Source organism: Montipora capricornis, chromosome 12 (genome assembly GCF_036669925.1).
Source record: "Montipora capricornis isolate CH-2021 chromosome 12, ASM3666992v2, whole genome shotgun sequence".
Lineage (NCBI taxonomy): Eukaryota > Metazoa > Cnidaria > Anthozoa > Scleractinia > Acroporidae > Montipora > Montipora capricornis.
This window is the reverse complement of record NC_090894.1, coordinates 23,526,276-23,544,259: the sequence shown is the minus strand read 5'-3', so window position 1 is coordinate 23,544,259 and position 17,984 is coordinate 23,526,276. Positions and strand designations below refer to the sequence as shown.

Below are 17,984 nucleotides of genomic sequence, written 5' to 3'. Positions count from 1 at the left end.
CAAAATCTAAAATTTGTCTTCTTGTATTTACTGACACACAGCTGGCACAAAGCTACATTAGCAGACTATTCCAGTGAGGATAGCCAGCTACGTGAAGATATAACACAACCACTGTGAAAATAATACTTTTTTGAATGACTATGTTCCTCAAATTAATCATAATGACAGCCTGTATAACAATATGACCCTGTGTACGTCACAAATTGGATTGAGTTTTAATATCATTAACCCCAAGTTCATGATCAGACAAACTTGCATTACTTACACCAAGGACTTACAAGATTCCAGCACTCCAGAAAAACATTATTCTGCTATTCATAAATTCATTGAATTTGAATCATGTACCAATCTGTCATTATTTTCAGATTTTGAAAAATCTTCCTCTGAACAATTAAATAGGTTTGAAGGCAATGATATGTGAACTACAAAGTGAGCTGGTATTCACAGACAGTGCAAAATTTGGTATTTTTTACAACTACAACCTACAATGAATAACCAGAGCCAGACAGAAACTTGCATGCAATAAGCTTGCACGAAATCAAAGATTAAATGAAATCTCAGTTGATGGGGATATTTACTGATGCCCAAATAGACAAAAACATTCACTTTCCAGTTCTTTCTGAACACAAAAGGAACCAAACAAGATTGGGTTAAGCCCTTGGTGTTTCATGGAATATAACCCAAATCTGGGATTTATTTGTTAGTTTCTGCAAAGAATGTACTTCCATCACATTAAATTAGGACTTGGCAAGGATTAGAAAGTTCAATGGAAATCTTGAAAACTTTCGCAAAGACTCTTCCTACAGCGTATCCAATTCGATGTACACACAATAGGGAAAAAAGGAACGCTTTCCTTCATTCTTGCCTCAGGAGAATACCGATAGTTATAGCATCTTGACACCTCACAACATTACATTGATCAGCTCTCGAACGTCACGCATATGATGGATTAAGGCCAATGGTGAACTTATATAATAGAAATATTGTTTTATCGCTGAGTAATAAACCATAAAATTCCTGATAAATCGCTGGTCAACCACGTAGTTTGTACAAGAATTGCCACACATTCAAAATTACCCAGCGGAATGGATTTTTAGGGAAGCAAATCGCTGCGCGCACGGCAACTTCATTTGAAAACAGGGCAATAGCTCTCAATAGTTTTCCATTAAATCTGTACGGTGTCTGCGACAACCCGAAGAAATATCTTAACAAAGCACGTGCAAGAACGACTATCAAACACTTTATAAATAAAACAACGTAAGCCATGCTAATCGAAAACTCTCCTGTGCATCACAACGAATATTGAAGGGTTGACCGCGCAAAAATACAATATCTTGCGACTGTAATTAGCGATCTCCCATAGACCAATATTTCCACAGAGGAAAATTTTCATGAAGAAGTCTTGTCCACGAATTTTGAGTAAACTGATAAGCCACCTTGAGTTGACTTGAGAAAAATATCGATACATTTTTTCATGACTACAGGCAATGTCGTTCGAATTTACCGCTAACTAGTTCGATAGGACAGACATTAATAACGAAAAATCTCTAATCGTCAAGTTGAAAGACAGAGTTATGTTACCGTAGTTGATAGCAATATGGAAATAGAATAATTCCAGCTTAACCTGGAAGAGAGAATTTTCCTTTTGTCACCAACGATCGCCGGTTGAAGGCATCAAGAAAGCACGCCAAGCCAGCGATGTTGTGAAACATTTTCTTGCCCCACCAAGACCATGGAAAGGGAAACTTTAAAAATCCAAGGTTGTGAAGTCACAACGTGTCGCGACGTATTTGAAAATAAAGGGGTTTGGTGTGGTCTAAAAAATTTCGAAAGCATCAACGTTGCTTTCGAATATGTAATTACATGGAACAAGCTAACAAGCAGAGCACGAAGGCATAGAACAGTTGAAAACAAGGTTTACACCTGAGGTATGTACTCAAAAGATAAAGCGCAAATTTAACTAACCTTTTGCAAGCTGCTTGGATTTAACTGAGTCTTGTCGATGATCTTGATCGCTACCTTTGTGAACGAAACAAAAAAAACACAAGCGACGTTAACACGTTTAGTTGGCCTCAGTTAAATTATTACAATTCATCCCTCAGCCCGAGCAAATAAGCAAGCCGCGACCGACCAACGGATTAGCGAAAATCTACGGACAAATTCATCACTGTAAATAGAGAATGACAAAGTTTGTTTACCTCTTTTCCCGTTGGCACATGTTTCGCTAGTTTTACTTTGGCGAAATTTCCCTTTCCAATAGTTTTTATCAAGCGATATTTGCCTATATGGACTTCCTCTTGGTTCGAGGTAGATGCGCGATTTCTGGGAGTTCTAGAACTCGCCGATGAAGAACTGTGGCCATCGGGGACCTGCCGAAAAACCAAAATTACGATAAGTAAAATACTTTCAGACATAAAAGTATCCACCGATCAAGGATAATGCCAAGGGTTTACGGTAAATTGGTGTCTTAAGGAGTAAATGAAGCGCAGTCGCGGACCACTTCGGGAGTTGGCCTCACAACACGGTTGATATGACATGATGTGAGTTAATTTTCTTTTCCGTGAAACCGCCGGTTATGGCTATCCAAAAACCTTCGCCAGATCAACAGACGCCTTTTCTTTGACTGTTTTAAGCAAAACTAAAACCTTGAACAATGCAAAAAGTCCATAAACCATGGCATAATGTAAGGTGGAAAATCGGTCGTCTTGTTTAAATACGGCGTCTTCTCGAACAAAGCCAAAACCTTCCATATTCACCTTCGATGAGCGGACCCTCGGTCGATCTTGGCCACTATGTTCCATGGGCAAAAGGTGCTATTAACCCGCCCGAAGCCGTTTTGCTGACAGGCTGATTTTGAAATCCGTTTTTCCAGTCGAAATTTTCTTCCAAACAGCACAAAATCAAATGTTACTGTCAGGTTCGAACATGGAGGCCGGGAAATCTAAAGCACCACGGCCTCTGCGCACTGCACGAAGCCGGTCCAGACTCCCCAACACGCCCCTCGGTCAAACATCACTGAGCAAAAGCTGAGTGCACTAGGGTCAAATGATCGTTACGCCTGGCGGAAAACGGCGATATGCGAACGGATACAGGTGGAAAGTGTAAAGAACAATCTGGAGCTCATTTAGAGCTCCGCTTCCGAATGTTCACACACCTTTTCCTTTAAAAAACAAGTAATTTATTATAGAGGAGATGGTGGATTTTTTGAAAATATTCATCGTTGGTGACAGGCAAGGTCGGAAAAGAACCCAACACCCTAACCTTATAGGAACACTTACAATGCCCGAATTATTCAACTCAAACTGAAAAAGCAGCCAAGGCGGTTTGAAAATGATTTTAAGTTCCTTATGCAAACTTTCAAAGAAGCCAGAATTTGAAAGTGCTACGGAACTCACTACTGGGGCGGCATCTCCACGGGGTGTAGGATTCCTTATGGTCTCAAACCCACAGACTTTCTTCGCTTCACGGAAGTGTCGGAACCACACTTGAGTTGAGAGACAACCCAATTTTTTTTCGTTCGGGGTTTTCAATGTGTCAGGAATTTCAGTCCTCGTTTTTTAAAATTCCACTGAGAGTTTTTGAGAGAGTTTACAGAGAACCTGACAAATAGCATGAATTCTTACAGCAGCCCATCACCCGGAGCCTCAATCTCCCATAGAAACCCTTAGAGACAACCTTTGCCCGTATCTTTTTATTTTTAGAAGCTCGAATTCCCGCGAATGCATTATGCCGTCCAATCAGAACAAAGTTGTTGTATTACGTCACAAGCAATCGCGTTCGTCTAACAAAATATTCTAAAAACAAAAAGAAACGGGCATAGCTTGACTCAAGGATATAGTCTGGATGGAGGCTCCGGGTGATGGGCTCCTGATTCTTATTGTTTGCTTTCTCAAAATCTTTATTTCTTAAAAAGCCCAGGGCCCGGTTGTTCGAAAGCCGATTAACTTAATCCAGGATTACCGTAAACTTTGGTTTGCTTTTTTAACTTTCGGGTGAAAGCTTCTTTTGGTTATTTTTGGTTTTCAAGCTTGACCTCGTCTAATGTAAAATTTTGCCAAATATCAGCGTTGTACAACATTTGGGAGTAGAGAAATAAACTCCTTGGTTAATTTTTAATCTGTGATTAGCGTTAATCGGCTTTCGAACAACCATGCCCTGAAGTTAATTTAACCAGGCCGACCTGGACGCGGTGCTTGACTTCCACCCTACCGGTCGTTTGTGCAAGCAGTGTGTAGGTTCTCCAACAGGGCACAGATTATCATTTTAAGCGCAAGGATTGATGAAACCGACGGCGCGTGAGGTTGATAAACTGTGCTTACTGCACTTTCTTGTTCGTGTTTCTAGAGCTTGGGAATCGTGTGTTAAAAACTACAACAAACTGTGGAGAATCGGAAAACTTATAAAGATGTTGGGTCTGTATTTCGCTTCAATGACTCGCCCGATTAAAGAAACTTTTGTCTCAGTTCCCGCTGGATATTCTTGACGCTTATAAATTCATATTTTGTGCGCTCGACTCTGGACAGTTAATGTCAGCCTTGTGCGGAGGTAATCGACTAATTTCAATCCCTGTTATTCTTCAATCTAATTTCTAGGCTGTGTACAGCCGCCCCCTTCACTCCGAAAAAATCTGAGGGGAGGGGGCGGAGGCCATCCAACTTCACGGCAAGTACGATCGAGTAGAATTTGCGGCCCAATCTCCTCCCCTCATTCATCATGAAGCGCGCCTGCAGCGAGCAGTCTCCACAGTATCGCGAGCAGTCACCGCAGTATCGCAGTCACCACAGTATCGCAATTATTTTTAGTCAGTGATAAACTCATTATACAAAATAACTTGAAACTGTTTATAATGCGAAAGGTTTAATATTTGGATGGGCGAAGCGATCATTTAATGTGCCTATGTTTCTTTTCAAAATAAAAGTTAGACTGGGAGTAGTACCTAGAGGCAATTTAACTTGCAGGTTTAAGAATAAAGCCCAGTTTTCTTCAAGTTGAACTTGAATATATTTAAGACTAAACCAAGTGAAACAGGTAAAGTAATTATACTGCTTGATATTGAACGTATAAACAAGCGAGGCGCCAAGAAGGTTATTTCCAAGGCCTTATCATGGGCAAGAACTTATTTTGCACTGGCAATTAATTGCCTTCTGTTTTGTTTTGCTACCGGAAACAACCACTTGAAAGACCAATTGGCTTGTTATAGTTTAGTTCTTTGCACGCTTCAAGAAAAAAAGGACGATTATATATACCAAGGAAAAAAAATTAACACTGCAAACATCTCATTTTTTATATTGGTGAATATCATCATCATATCTCTTGCCAAGATGGCGTAGAGCCCAAGTGAGTATGATGTAATGAATTATATCTTTTTCACTGATAGACAGCATTTTCTGAATTCGCCAATTTCGACTCATATCAATTTCAGAAGGAACTCGTGAAAGTCTCACGATTAAAGTTCAGTGGAATTTGACAAGTAACCAGCTCTTGGAGGCCAAAATTAGGTATTATTTTTTTTAAAGTTTAAGACTAAGATTGAGAGTACCTCGCTTAAACGAGAAGAGTTAAACTATCGATGCATCGAACACGGACTAGAAGCGCACTGTCTGTCTAGCTGAATCATGAAATTGACTAAACCGAGAAGTTTTCAAGGACCTGTCTAGGCTGAAATAACCTTGACACGCACAGCAACGCTGCTATTAGATCCAATCAGATCATCCTTTTACAACTGGTTGTGCATTCGTCACAAAGTGTCTAATCTGATATTGGCGGATCTGATTTTTCCCCGTCATAAAACTTGAGACGGGTACTCAGAGGTGTGCCAGTATATACATTCATTATTTCGCTTGTAAATAAATGCAATTGTCCTTCTACTTAAAGCGGCACTTTCTCAAAACATTCCCAACCAAAGATTTTAAGAGGTACACTTAAGGGTAGGGAAAGAAACAATCCTATAGGACCGAAGATCGAGGACACGAGCATGTACTTCTTGAGATGATTTCAATAAGTGCTGAGTACTACGGCTATTGCGACAGAAATAAAATACTTTGCCCTTGGCTAGACTCTGAATCATAACTAAGTGCGATCAGTTCGGTTTAAGGAGTTAAGTTGTGGTCAAAATAACTACGCATCGCCTCTGAGGAAACGATACAACATAAATAGCTCCCTGAGAGGACACGTAGATATTAGTAAAACACTAAACCTAAAAGGATTGAAGGAAATATCAGGGAATCAAATAACATTGGCATTGAGGATGACAGGTATCAAAACCGAGATCCGCATGCAGGTATGGCGTAATTCAAGATGGCGCTGAAAAAGCAGACGAACGACAAACGAAAACTTGCTAAAGCCCCACCTATCCACAGGATACCCAAGATTAGAAAGTGAGTACTTCCAATGTCGAACTAATCTCGTACAGAGATCTCACTCTGTCACAGAGTACGAGATTAATGTCGAACGCAATAGTGAAACTCGTGAAAAGACCCTTTTTGTTCTTCGTGAAATTTACGTCTTTAAATAAATGGCGTGGCAATTACCCTACGAAAGAATGCAACCACGAAAAGGAAAATCTTACAATAACAAATTATCCGTTACATAACACGATAAAACTGATTTTGTAACAAATAATAGTACATCACGTGTTAACACTTTGTCAATTGTCATCTGCTCGTCACGTTTTCGCTGACTGAAAACAGGACAATTTGTCTCGGGCGATATGAAAATGTTGGTTGATGTAATTAGAAAAGGCTTGGAACATCAGTTCCGTTTGGTCAGACATTCTTTCAAAAATGAGGTGAATATTCGCTACCTTGGTAAACTTCTGATCAAAAGTTGACCTTGACATTTCAACTGATTGTTGGTTGCCTGTGAGCTTATTTTTGATAAGGCGTGCTTCGACATATTTTGGCTAGAAACCCAAATTGATCGTTAATAATAAAAAGGTACGTACTCTCAACTGCTGGAATATCAAAACTTCCTCAATGGATGGGTATGGGATATGTGTTTCCTAAAAGACTTAAAAGGATATCACACCTTGGAAGTGGTCTTGAGGTTTCAAGATAATTGATCAATGATAAGCGAAATAGGTACATAAAACGAATACAGGTTTGCACGTTTGTTTGAATTCTCGTGGTTTGACGACGTTCGTGGAAATATCTACCTGCGGAACACAGTCATATGAGAAGAAAACCGCCGTAAAAAGGGATTCAAATACCTCATATTTGGCGCATAAGTACGGGTTTTCGAAGTTTTATAGGTTCAGTGTGATCTTTTCTTAAAGTCTTCAAATATTGCCCTAAATAAACCCATTAGTATTGTCCATTAAGGCATAGTTACTAACTATGATTAAGGCTTTTATGGAAATTCTTTGTTTAGTTATTGGTTCTTTAAAGCACTCAGGCTTCTACGGTCTCCCAAATTTACGTAAATTTCTTAAATTACCCATCGACTCTGAGTTAACGCCTTCTCGTCAACATCGAGGCAATATTCTTCACTGACATAAGCTTGCTTGCTGCGCCGAGGATCACAAAAGACCTTTGAAATCGAGTAAAACTTCGTATAGGTAATCGCATGGGGCCGAGTAAAATTAAGGATTAATATCACGCGTGTTTTCAGAAATTGCTGAAATTGCCCGAGTCGCGAAGCGACGAGGGCAATTTCAGCAATTTCTGAAAACACAAGTGATATTAATCCTTAATTTTACGAGGGCCCATGCGATTACTTGTTAATAACAAAGAGGGCAAACTTTTCTTAACACTGTTGAGGCACCTCGAAAAACAGACAGCTATGCGGAAACACTCGTTCGCTCGGAAGCAAAACAACTGACAAACAGACAAGCAAGTCAACTTGTTCTTTGCGTCCAAAACGAGTATAGATGATTGTTATTTACATCCACTCGAGAGGAAAATACGAGTTTCATTCGTGAACAACTGTAACAACGATTAAACCAAATGTTAAGCTTCAATTTATTTTATTCACCTGTGCTGTAGAGGTTTTTACGTGTTGCAAATACGCATCCGTAAACATAGCAAACAGTTTGTCCAAAGAAATCCACCAAATTTGAGGTACTCGTTCCTCCTGTCAATGGCAAATTGTTCTGTGACCTCTTTTGTTGAGGTGCAAGATGTCGTGGTAAACTGAAAGCCCTTGACGAAAGGAATCATTTTGTTTTTCAACCACACAATCCCGCTACGCCGGGCGCCATGTAAGCCGATCCAAGTTTTAAGTTTTTCTCGAAAAAAACCTTTTGCCCTTCTTCTTGTCACTCGAAAATTCAAATTTCAGATCATCTTTTAAAGCCAATTCTTAATCTTTATGCCTTTTCGGCGAATGCAGCGCGAATTAAAAGACAAACTTCGATGAAGACGAAGTTGTTTTGCTCAAACAGAAGAAACCAACTGAATGTGGAAGACCTACGTTCAGCCAATCAGGAGCGAGAATTTTTGGCGCTCGACCAATCGTGAGCGAGTAATTTTGCCCTCTTCTCAAGCAAAATTAAGAAAAAAATACCCTCTTCATTGACCAATCAGCATTCAGTAATTTTGCCCTCTTTGTTATTAGGACATGAAAAAGGTGGTGTAACATTCCCAAACGTCGTTTTTCCAGTATAATCTCGTATTTTTCTTGTCCAAAAAACGGACCTGAGAACATTACATCTTCCATAAACAAGTCAACAGACTGCGTCAATCATGCAGCTAGAAGTGAGCGTGGGAAACTGGCACCCAGCCTTGCTGTGAGGATAGGAAAGTTTGTTATCGGCTCAAATCGTAATAAAACTCTCACTTTAAACTTTTCAGAAAATTACAGGTAAAACGAGAGAAAGGAATAATGACTAACGTTAACTATGTTTGCTTGTCAAATTTTTTTTCGCAACTTCATAAAAAACCGTCAATAATTTCAAGCAAATAAAGACTGTCTAAAACCACACAATTAAACAAATAATAATTCATAAAAAAACTGAAACCCCAAGATCGTTTCAGTAGTCCAGGGCAGGAGCTTGGAAAAGAGGTTGAAAATTTCATCATTCGTGTTTACACTTTGTAAACTTATCGAGGTACATCTTTCTTGACGAGATTCCAAAATATTAAAACTTCACCCTGTTTGAGCAGAATACTGTTTATGATACAGTCACAATGTGTCGTCGCATGTAACAAGTAAATTTTCTCTTTTTTAATTAATAAATGTTTATTTTGTCCCTTTTCATGCAAAACCTGAGGCAAACAAACGTGGAAAGACTGACACGGCCCTGGCGGCAAACGTCTACGATTAAAAGACCAGCAGCTGATAGAAACTTATGATATTTACAATAAATTGCTCAAATTTAAACACAGAAGAGAGGTCATGATTATGAAGTTTAAAAACAAAGTGCCCAAAGCAAATACTTAAACGGATATTAAACTTGCTGCATCTGTAGATGTCGTAGCAGAAAGGACAATACGAGAGTGATTGACTCAAGAATTTTAGAGGGGGCTCTTTTGGGAATACCTGCAATTCTTTGAAAAGTCGGACTACTTTAGGAGGTGGTTTTGCAATCAATTTGCGAGTGAACCGCCCTTCATTGTAAGCGAGTAGGAGTGGGACCGAGACTTGGACATTTCACGTGTTTAAAAGATTTCATGTCAGAACTCTTACTTAAAAGTTTTACGACTTGGAATTAATCAAAGAGAAGTTTTATTTGTGGGAAAACCATCGTTAAACAGGGTGGTCATCAAAACGGCCAGCTCCTACTTGAAAAAGGGATGGAATGACAAGAAAGTATTTCTCCTTGTGCAAATCGGATAACGTGAAGTTTCAAACGCAGCGTAGCGCGGGAAGAAATCTCACTCCTCTTTCAACATGGCGGCCAAGTGACAAAGTACTTTGTTGCCTTTCTTGCCTCATTAAAAAGGAATGCTGCTTCTAAATCGAGTCTACAGCGTCTAATTAACATAGAGATCAGACAACAATGAATAAAATGTCATTCATGAAAATAAGTGTCAAAATATCACATTAGGAAGTCTAGGAACTCTAATGACATTGGACTTTTTTGGCGAAATGGGACGTTTGTAGCCATCTGAAACTAAAAGCTACGTTTTATTCAAAGATATATAGGGTCGTACCCCGATCCTGGAGAAATTGTAGCTAACAGTAATTCACCTACATCGATAGAAGAACAGAACGAACTCTCAGCAAAATATTAAGCTTTTGCTCAGCAACCACATCAAAGGTACATACATCTACAAGTTGACGGCACTTCCTTTGGATTCTTCCCTTCAACGTTTCAAATAATGTAACTGAACAAAATCGAAAAAAACAAGGCATTTTCTGCAAATTTAAGGATAGATTACTTAAGTGAATGGGTCACATATATTTTTAAGCAAGTTTGCCAAGGCGGTTTCAGTCGAGTGTGGAAAGTGTTACGCTTCAGTCGCCCCACATTCCAAACAAATTATATGCAAGAGATTTCCCGCGCTCAATGTCGGCTGCACATTCAATGGTTGACTTATTGTCTGCGTCAAAGGCGCTTGGCCAAATAATTACTCCGATTATAGCCTTAGGAACAATTGACTATGACAATGGAAATTCACTATATCCCACGCAGCCGTGAGGAGTTAGACAGCGGGCCCTAAATTCACACTGTTCGTGGGCTTTTGTTCCCTGAATCATGTCTTACTGTTCATGCTGTTATAGAAAAGATCATTTGAATTTAAGAGAAGCAACATTTTACATTTTTTTTACTATCCGGCATCAAATGCCTTTTGTCTGATATTATCATGCCATTCAACGAAATCAGAAAAGGTTTATTCTTTTTCTTGCCGATTTTGAGGATTCAGTTTCAGACGGACCTCATGTTTCTCCCACGTGGTTAAAGCACTCACGACCCAAAGTTATCGATTCATAAACATCCAATCACATTCCTCGACTGAAGAACTCTGACACTGAAGCTGAAAACCTCGGTTTATGCGCCGCATATTTCTCGATTAGCAAATAAAAAAACCGTTTCCTATGCGGAGAAACTGTGACTCACTAATCGATAATATCTCCACATATGTATCACAACGTACAAGGCGGAATGAGGCGTACTGAAACAGAGAACCCTTTTGGAGGCCTCACTATTCGGCAATGACTTTGCTCCGAAGGGAGTGGTCTCATCGGCACGACTGAAATTGTTTGGTATTCTCCGAATTGGACAAACTTGTTTCATAAATTCTCATCTTGCATTAACATCCTTGCAAATTTCCTCGCTTTTCTTCAGATTATACCAGTTAGATTTTGAGCCATTAGGAAAGGCATGTCAACTGTATACTCTCGCATGCGGAAAATTGATCGCATCGCTGATTTACAACCGGTGTGGTTTGTTAGGGCGGTTCTATTGAGAATAACATTTGTTCCGCCTGGGTGTTCGTGCCCCCCTCTAGCATAGAACCCTCCGCCATGCATGTGACTTGTTGTTAGCAAACTGGATAAGTCTTTTCTTGAATTAATAAACCCAAACCAATCTGGCTTTACAGTGGTCCGATGCATTAGTAAAAGAAGATAAGACGCAAAAAAGAATCCACTTTCTTTCGCATTTTCACTCGCTCAGTTGACTTGCGCCATTGTCAAAACTAAGGTCTACCAAGGTACTCCAAGTGATGAAGAGAGGCTTGAGGGCGCCTTCCTCTTTATATTCCCTCCTCACGGAAGCGGTTATTGGCTATACGGTGCTATTTCAATTAACATAGCACCTGAGGGCGTTTACAAACGGCTCATATCAAGCAGCGGGGACAAGACAACCGCAGAAATTGCAATTATTACTTCAACTGCCTTCATGGTTGACCAAAAGAGTACATTCCTCTTGAATTGCTCTCATGGACAATGGTTATAGAACTTTCCCCTCTTAATCTGGAGATAAGAGGATTATTGACTTCTTGTATTGTAAACGTCGCTTGCCCTGGCTTTGAACTTCAAGCGTTTCACTCTTTTTTCAGCGTCGGGCCGCCAATTAAAAGCGTGAACTCCTGGCCCTGTCCAACCACAGTCAAACCAAGTTCAATATCATGCAGACGTGCTGCTTGGTTCCCGAGAGAGAGAATATTGAAGGTCACAGGGCTCCGCAATCGGAAATCAGGTGACATGACGCGCGCCGGTGAGTGTCATAATCCCCACTACATGGCAGAGGCATGTGGAATCAACATTCCTTGATTTTCTGTATTCGATTACAATGAATACTATCTTCCCGTTTTCGCCAAACCTGGGGCCAAACCTGATCACATCTGACTATTTTGTTCGATACACAACGTCGCAATGCATGTTTCAATTGATACAAAGATAGTATTGCCCTCTACCTTTTGAAAAAGACATGTTTCGTTTGAACAGTGATTTGAGAATTGCGCACGAGCGCGCCAACGCAAGAACAAACAAAAACCCATTATAAACCATCCAAAAATTCAAAGACCGCAGTTAAATTTAACAAGAGACACAACATTAACTGAGTTTAAGCAAGGCTTCAAATGCCGGACAAAACTCCCGCATCGTCCGTGTATATTAAAAGTACTTCTCAAAGGACAGACGCGAAAGCTTCGAGATGAAGCTTTCTTTTAATGAGTATTAAAAGTGGTCATGAACAAAACTATTGTTAAGAGGGGAAATTTAAAGAAAGCGTCAACTCACCATTTTCCTTCGACTTTCACTCTCGCTCGACTTCGTTGTGGCCTCCTTTAAAAAAGCCGCATGAATTAATACATGCGACAACATAAGTTACACAAGAGCGACGATTTTTCACGCTTGGTGAAGGGCAAAATACGCGAATTCTCTTATGATGTCATCAATGATTCTTACCCTCACGCGCGGTTCTTCGGCGTAAGTTGTGTACAACGTTGTAATCATGCTGTAGAAGGTCGATTATCACACTTACTTTCATCGATCGGCTGAGGGAAAATATCTCTGACAATGGAGGCAAAATTACAGTGCGTAATGAAATTTGCGTGACGCAACCATAAGCGTTTTTTAACCTGCTGTTAAGAATATCTTAGTAAATTGACACGGTGTCGGTTACCATAAGCAACCAGGGAGATAAGAATACGTGTTCCAGCGTCACAGTTGTTCGGTTTAGTTCTATAATCTGTGTAAGACATGATAATCCTTTCCTTTTGTGTCGTTCTTGAGTCCGAAATTTGAGCTCAAATATTTGCGACGCACAAGTTCCGTGACAGATAAATAGCGGCGACATTTTTAACCACTTTAATAATAAAGAGCTTGAAGTGACAGGCAGGCAGGGAACAGTTTATTGTTCCGGAATATTGAATGACAAAAATTATAATATTATCATGAGTGGATTAAAAGCAAAGTACTCAATAAGTTTCACATTTAATAGCGTCACAGTTGATGTGCTTTTGGTTTCAACACGATCTTGGGCTAAATATAGCCTTGATAACACATGTGTAAGAATTTTTTTGCAACACAACAAAATATTAAAACAGACAGAATGTACTTCTTTTTTGTCAACAGTTAAACCAACCTTGAAGTATGTTAAATGCAACCTCGGGTCGGAACTGCCAAAAGTTGTAAGACTTTTATCCTTCCAGTTTTTTTTAAGCATGTTTTTAAGATGAGAAACAGAAAGTTGATGCAAAGGTGTGGTCTTCAGTACACAGGAAGATATAGAGGAATGTTTAGCACCGAAATGGGTCCGGAAGCTTTCGAACGACAGGTGTGCTATTAAAATATTGGTAAATTGATTTATCACTTTATTCCCACTTTTGGAGTCTCTTTGTGTTTTCTTCTTCCTCTGCGGTTCTCCATTATTAAAAAAATTTGTATTTTGAGCTACAACTTGACAATAAATTGATAGCTTATTATGAAAAAAGATACCTTATTTCCAGATAGAGTTTAAGATGCAGATGAATTGAAAAAAATCATTTTAATTTCCACCGAGGGATGAGGAACGAGGTATAATTAGCTACTGCCATAATAATCTTTATAATTATCACTTAAACCTGTTCCGTCATCTAATGTCGTTGGCAGCATATACCTTTGTTTTAAATAGAATATAACGATTGCAATCTTTTCAAGGCTCAGTGGAGCTTGTTGGAAACTCCTGCCTGTCGACCACATACAATATCATGTGAAATAGAAGGAAAATGCACATTTTTTTCCAAAATGGCACCATTATGGGTTTTGCTCTTATTCAAATTAGCTCTTGTTACAATATTCTTTTGAACTTGAGCTGAATAGAGAGGAACCTGGTTTAATTGAAACACCAAGCAAAGGAATAAAAAAAGCGTCTATTTTATTACAAGGTGTTATGCATTGCAAACACATGGTGTCAAACTCTATTTGTTTCTTTTTGCGCGTGCAAACATTATGATCCTATGTGAAGCCAAGCTAGAGTACAATTTGGGTCGCCTTTTTGTCATTATCTCCCCCTGTATGTTTTCAACTAATGTTCATACTAATATTATTAATATTTGAGCTATAATCTTGGCAAGTGATATGCTCTGCTAGCACAGCTTTCTTTCTGGTATTTGAGTTGTTTCCCCGAAAAGGAAACTCTGCCCCTAGCCATTTCTTTTGTCTTTTCCGGCAGTCCTCGGGCACACAAACAAGATTACAGGAAAAACAAGCGAGAAAGAGAACAAAGGAAAAGCCCCCTGCCCAATTCTGAGGGACAAATAACCTTAAAACAGCAGAGCTAAAATAATTTTATGATGTAATACTTTTGCAGTATGTATCTTAGGGCTTAGGACTTCTAAGTTGACAGAAACTGTGTCGTACTAAATTTAATGCTTTGTTGGGGCTGATTATCTGAACTTGATGATTATTCGACGCCGCAAAATCACGGTTTCCAATTGTAGGAGCTCCATTCAACTAGGCTGTATTTAGTTACGTGACAAAAACGCACCTCGAGAGATATCAAGTGGGAGTGGTTTTACAACAGAAAATTTTCAAAAGGCAAGTTTTTTCATGGATCAAACTCTGGAACAAAATTTGGGAATGGCCGAAATCATGAACCATCATTTGGAATTAAGACGTTAGTTTTGGTTTTATCAATCTTCAATAAATTGAAAACCGCGACGAGTTCGTAGCAGCGGCAAGCATTTCTGGTACATTTATTGAATTGATACGAGAAATCATCATCACACATTGTTTCGTCGGAGAGATCGTGGCCGAGTTGTTCGGAAAGGACTGAACATGAAGTCTTGTTCCGGCCCTCAACTCATCAGCAAGTTTTGGTTTTCGTTTATCCACCTTGTCTTTTTGCACTATTTTATTAAGAGGAGTGGTCTGACTAACGACTTAAGTTCTTTTATGATTCTTCTATCTTAATTCAGTTGGCGCCACTCCATAAATAATGAGATTGCCGATTTCCTCTTTATTCCGTCCTCAGTGGCCAGCGTCAACGTGGATTCCTTATAATTCCAGTCTCCTTTTTCCCCACGATGTCGAGCGAAGGACAAATCAAACAGTCTCGTGTGGATGACGGAAGATTGACTCTCCTTGGCTTCGAATCACGCTCAACCCGACTTGGTAGACCAAGGCGACTGCAAGCTAACCTGAAGTTGACTGCAAAGCAATTCACCAGAGCACTTAAGCGTTCAGACAGTACAACATTTAGCGACCAACAAATATTTCATATTTCCTGTTTTCGTTAATTCGTCGCTGACTAGCTATTCTGGGACTAAGGAAGGAGACTTTTCAAATATCGTTAAGTGTATTTTTGGCTACCGGAAATGTTGGGCATTCAATTGGACAGCTCAAAAGCTGTTCTCCCAGCTCTGATCACCGAAAAGTTAGTTTCCCCGAGGCCGTTTATTTTGGCTTATTTTCATATTACATTAAACTGAGGGTAGACTAACACGAAAACCTCACCTAAACCCATTTAAGCTTGGAAGTATTTGAGATCTTAGTGTGTACATGCTGGAAAAACTAAATTAACCGTTAGGATCCAAATTAAATTCGCAACAGAAAAAGATTTGCTCCAACAACAACACTCAATCAGTCCCTTAAAAATTGGGCTATATATAGCTCATCGTCCTTATATATTGTATATATTGTTAGTATTGTAAAAATAAAATAAAAAAATAAAATAAAAATAAATAAATAAATAAATAATGATAATGATAATAATAATAATAATAATAATAATAATAATAATAATAATAATAAAATTGGAGTGATATGTAGTAAGAGACCCAGTCAGCACCCTTAAAATTAAAACGTGATAATTAACAATTATTGGATGAGGTTGAGCATGTTAGCAATAATTATCAAGGCCAAAGTTTGTGTTATCTGCCGAAGCCGATGGCTGAGGCGATAACACAAACTGAGGCCTTGATAATTATCGCTAACATGCGAAAACCGAATTCAATAATTGTTTTATTATGCATATTCCTAAGCTGAGCTCCGCCATGACAAAACTGACCGAACTGCTGGTTAGTGTTAGGTGACGTCACTTCTGCATGCATAAAACTATTGTCTGTAGGTATGACGTCAAATCTACATATATAAAATCTATAGGTATGTAGGTATGACGTAAGAGAAACAGAGCAAGCAAAATTAGCTGCGTGCGTGCTTATAGCCAATCAAAATTGAGCTTGTGACACCAATGTATAATAATATCAGTTATATTTTGGATTATGGACGAATGCTTCCCAAAAGGTCTTCATTACACCATATCGTGTCGTCTCGCTATAATGAGCTGATTTGTTTTACAACGTCATGCAGTTGCGTACGTCAAAGGAAACTATGAGGGACATGACAAAATCATATCCCGGAAGTAACGATTACCAACTTTCCCACTCTTTCTCCCATGCAGCTCTTTTCGTTGCGCAATTCAGTCTCAACGGGGTAACCGATCAATTGGCTCAGTAAGAAGAGAAAAGGCTTATCGTGCGGTTCATTTCCCTTTGCGAAGAATCCTTGCTTTTCTTTGCGCAATATCCTGAGCATAGATAATCGGAGCAATGTGTTATTTAATTTCAGGCATCTTGTCTTACATTTGAGAAGCATAAAAGCTCTGCTCAGAACCAATAGCTGTACCTTTCGACACGATACCAGTACGTCGTACCATATAGAGGCCCCCAGAGACTTACACCCGTAGATCACTTATACCAGCCTTAAGGGCCCCGGCTAATGCTGACAGTTGACAATCCATCCTGAGGCCACGCGGACTCTAGCTAAGGAATGTTAGTTGCCTTCTTCCCTATGGTAAATGAGCTGTGCAAACAATGACGAGGAGACGGCTTTCGGTGACTGTAGCAATAGCAATATTGTCCCAATATTGTCGGGAACCCTTTCTCTGGAAGATACATGTGGATGATGAAGATGCATTGGTTTGCAGACAGAAAAAAACTCCAACCCTTCTTCGATGACCTAAAACCAGTCCTCTGGAGGGTCACAACTCCTTAGTGACGAGATCACTCTACTCACTGACAAGCACTCCATTTTGGAGAGATGAGTCGCACGTCAACATTTCGCCAAACAGACGCGCTTCCGGTATCAACGGCAAGACTATTGCTTGCATGCTTAAGTGAAATTGAACTCCTTGGCAGAGCCTCCAGAAGAATTAGACGTTAAAAAATCGTTCAAGAACCTTTTTCATCAAAATATCTAGACACCAGGCTTTGTCTATCCTAGCTGAAATCTTTAAGGACCAGTCCTTCTAACTGACGAGAACGTGAAAACATGTGTCCGCAGGAGATAATTCCTCGGGAATTCAAGGATGCTTTAAGTGATATCTTACGAAAAAAACGCGATAACACAAAAACGAGTCGAGGTTTTCTATATTTCAGGTTGGCTCGGTCTAACATAATGAGCTGTCAAATAACTACAGTACTTGACTATTTGGGGTGCAGGGGTGTAGCACAGTGGTGAGAGCACTTGCCTTCCACCAATTAATATGACCCGGGTTCGATTCCCATACTCGGCGTCATATGTGGGTTGAGTTTGTTGATTCTCTACTCTGCACCGAGACATTTTTCTCTGGGTAGTCAGGTTTTCCTCTCTCCTCAAAAACCAACATTTTACATGAT

General features: G+C 39.5%; 1 protein-coding gene across 8 annotated transcripts in view; it reads right to left on the bottom strand.

The window, feature by feature from the left end:
• Positions 1-12,949, bottom strand: part of LOC138025957 (MAP/microtubule affinity-regulating kinase 3-like) — a 35,941-nt gene extending 22,992 nt beyond the window's left edge. For 3 of the 8 annotated variants that reach the window (XM_068873103.1, XM_068873102.1, XM_068873105.1), the window contains exons 1-4: positions 12,793-12,947; positions 12,625-12,669; positions 2,199-2,369; positions 1,966-2,019 (exon numbers count right to left, since the gene is read on the bottom strand). In XM_068873103.1, the coding sequence (XP_068729204.1) occupies positions 1,966-2,019; positions 2,199-2,369; positions 12,625-12,669; positions 12,793-12,840 (318 nt within the window). In that variant the 5' untranslated portion in view covers positions 12,841-12,947. Of the gene's footprint in view, positions 1-1,965; positions 2,020-2,198; positions 2,370-2,756; positions 2,965-12,624; positions 12,670-12,792 lie in introns of those variants that run through there. The other 5 variants (XM_068873101.1, XM_068873104.1, XM_068873100.1 and 2 more) reach the window with 4 other exon arrangements.
• Between the last annotated feature and the right edge of the window lie 5,035 nt (positions 12,950-17,984).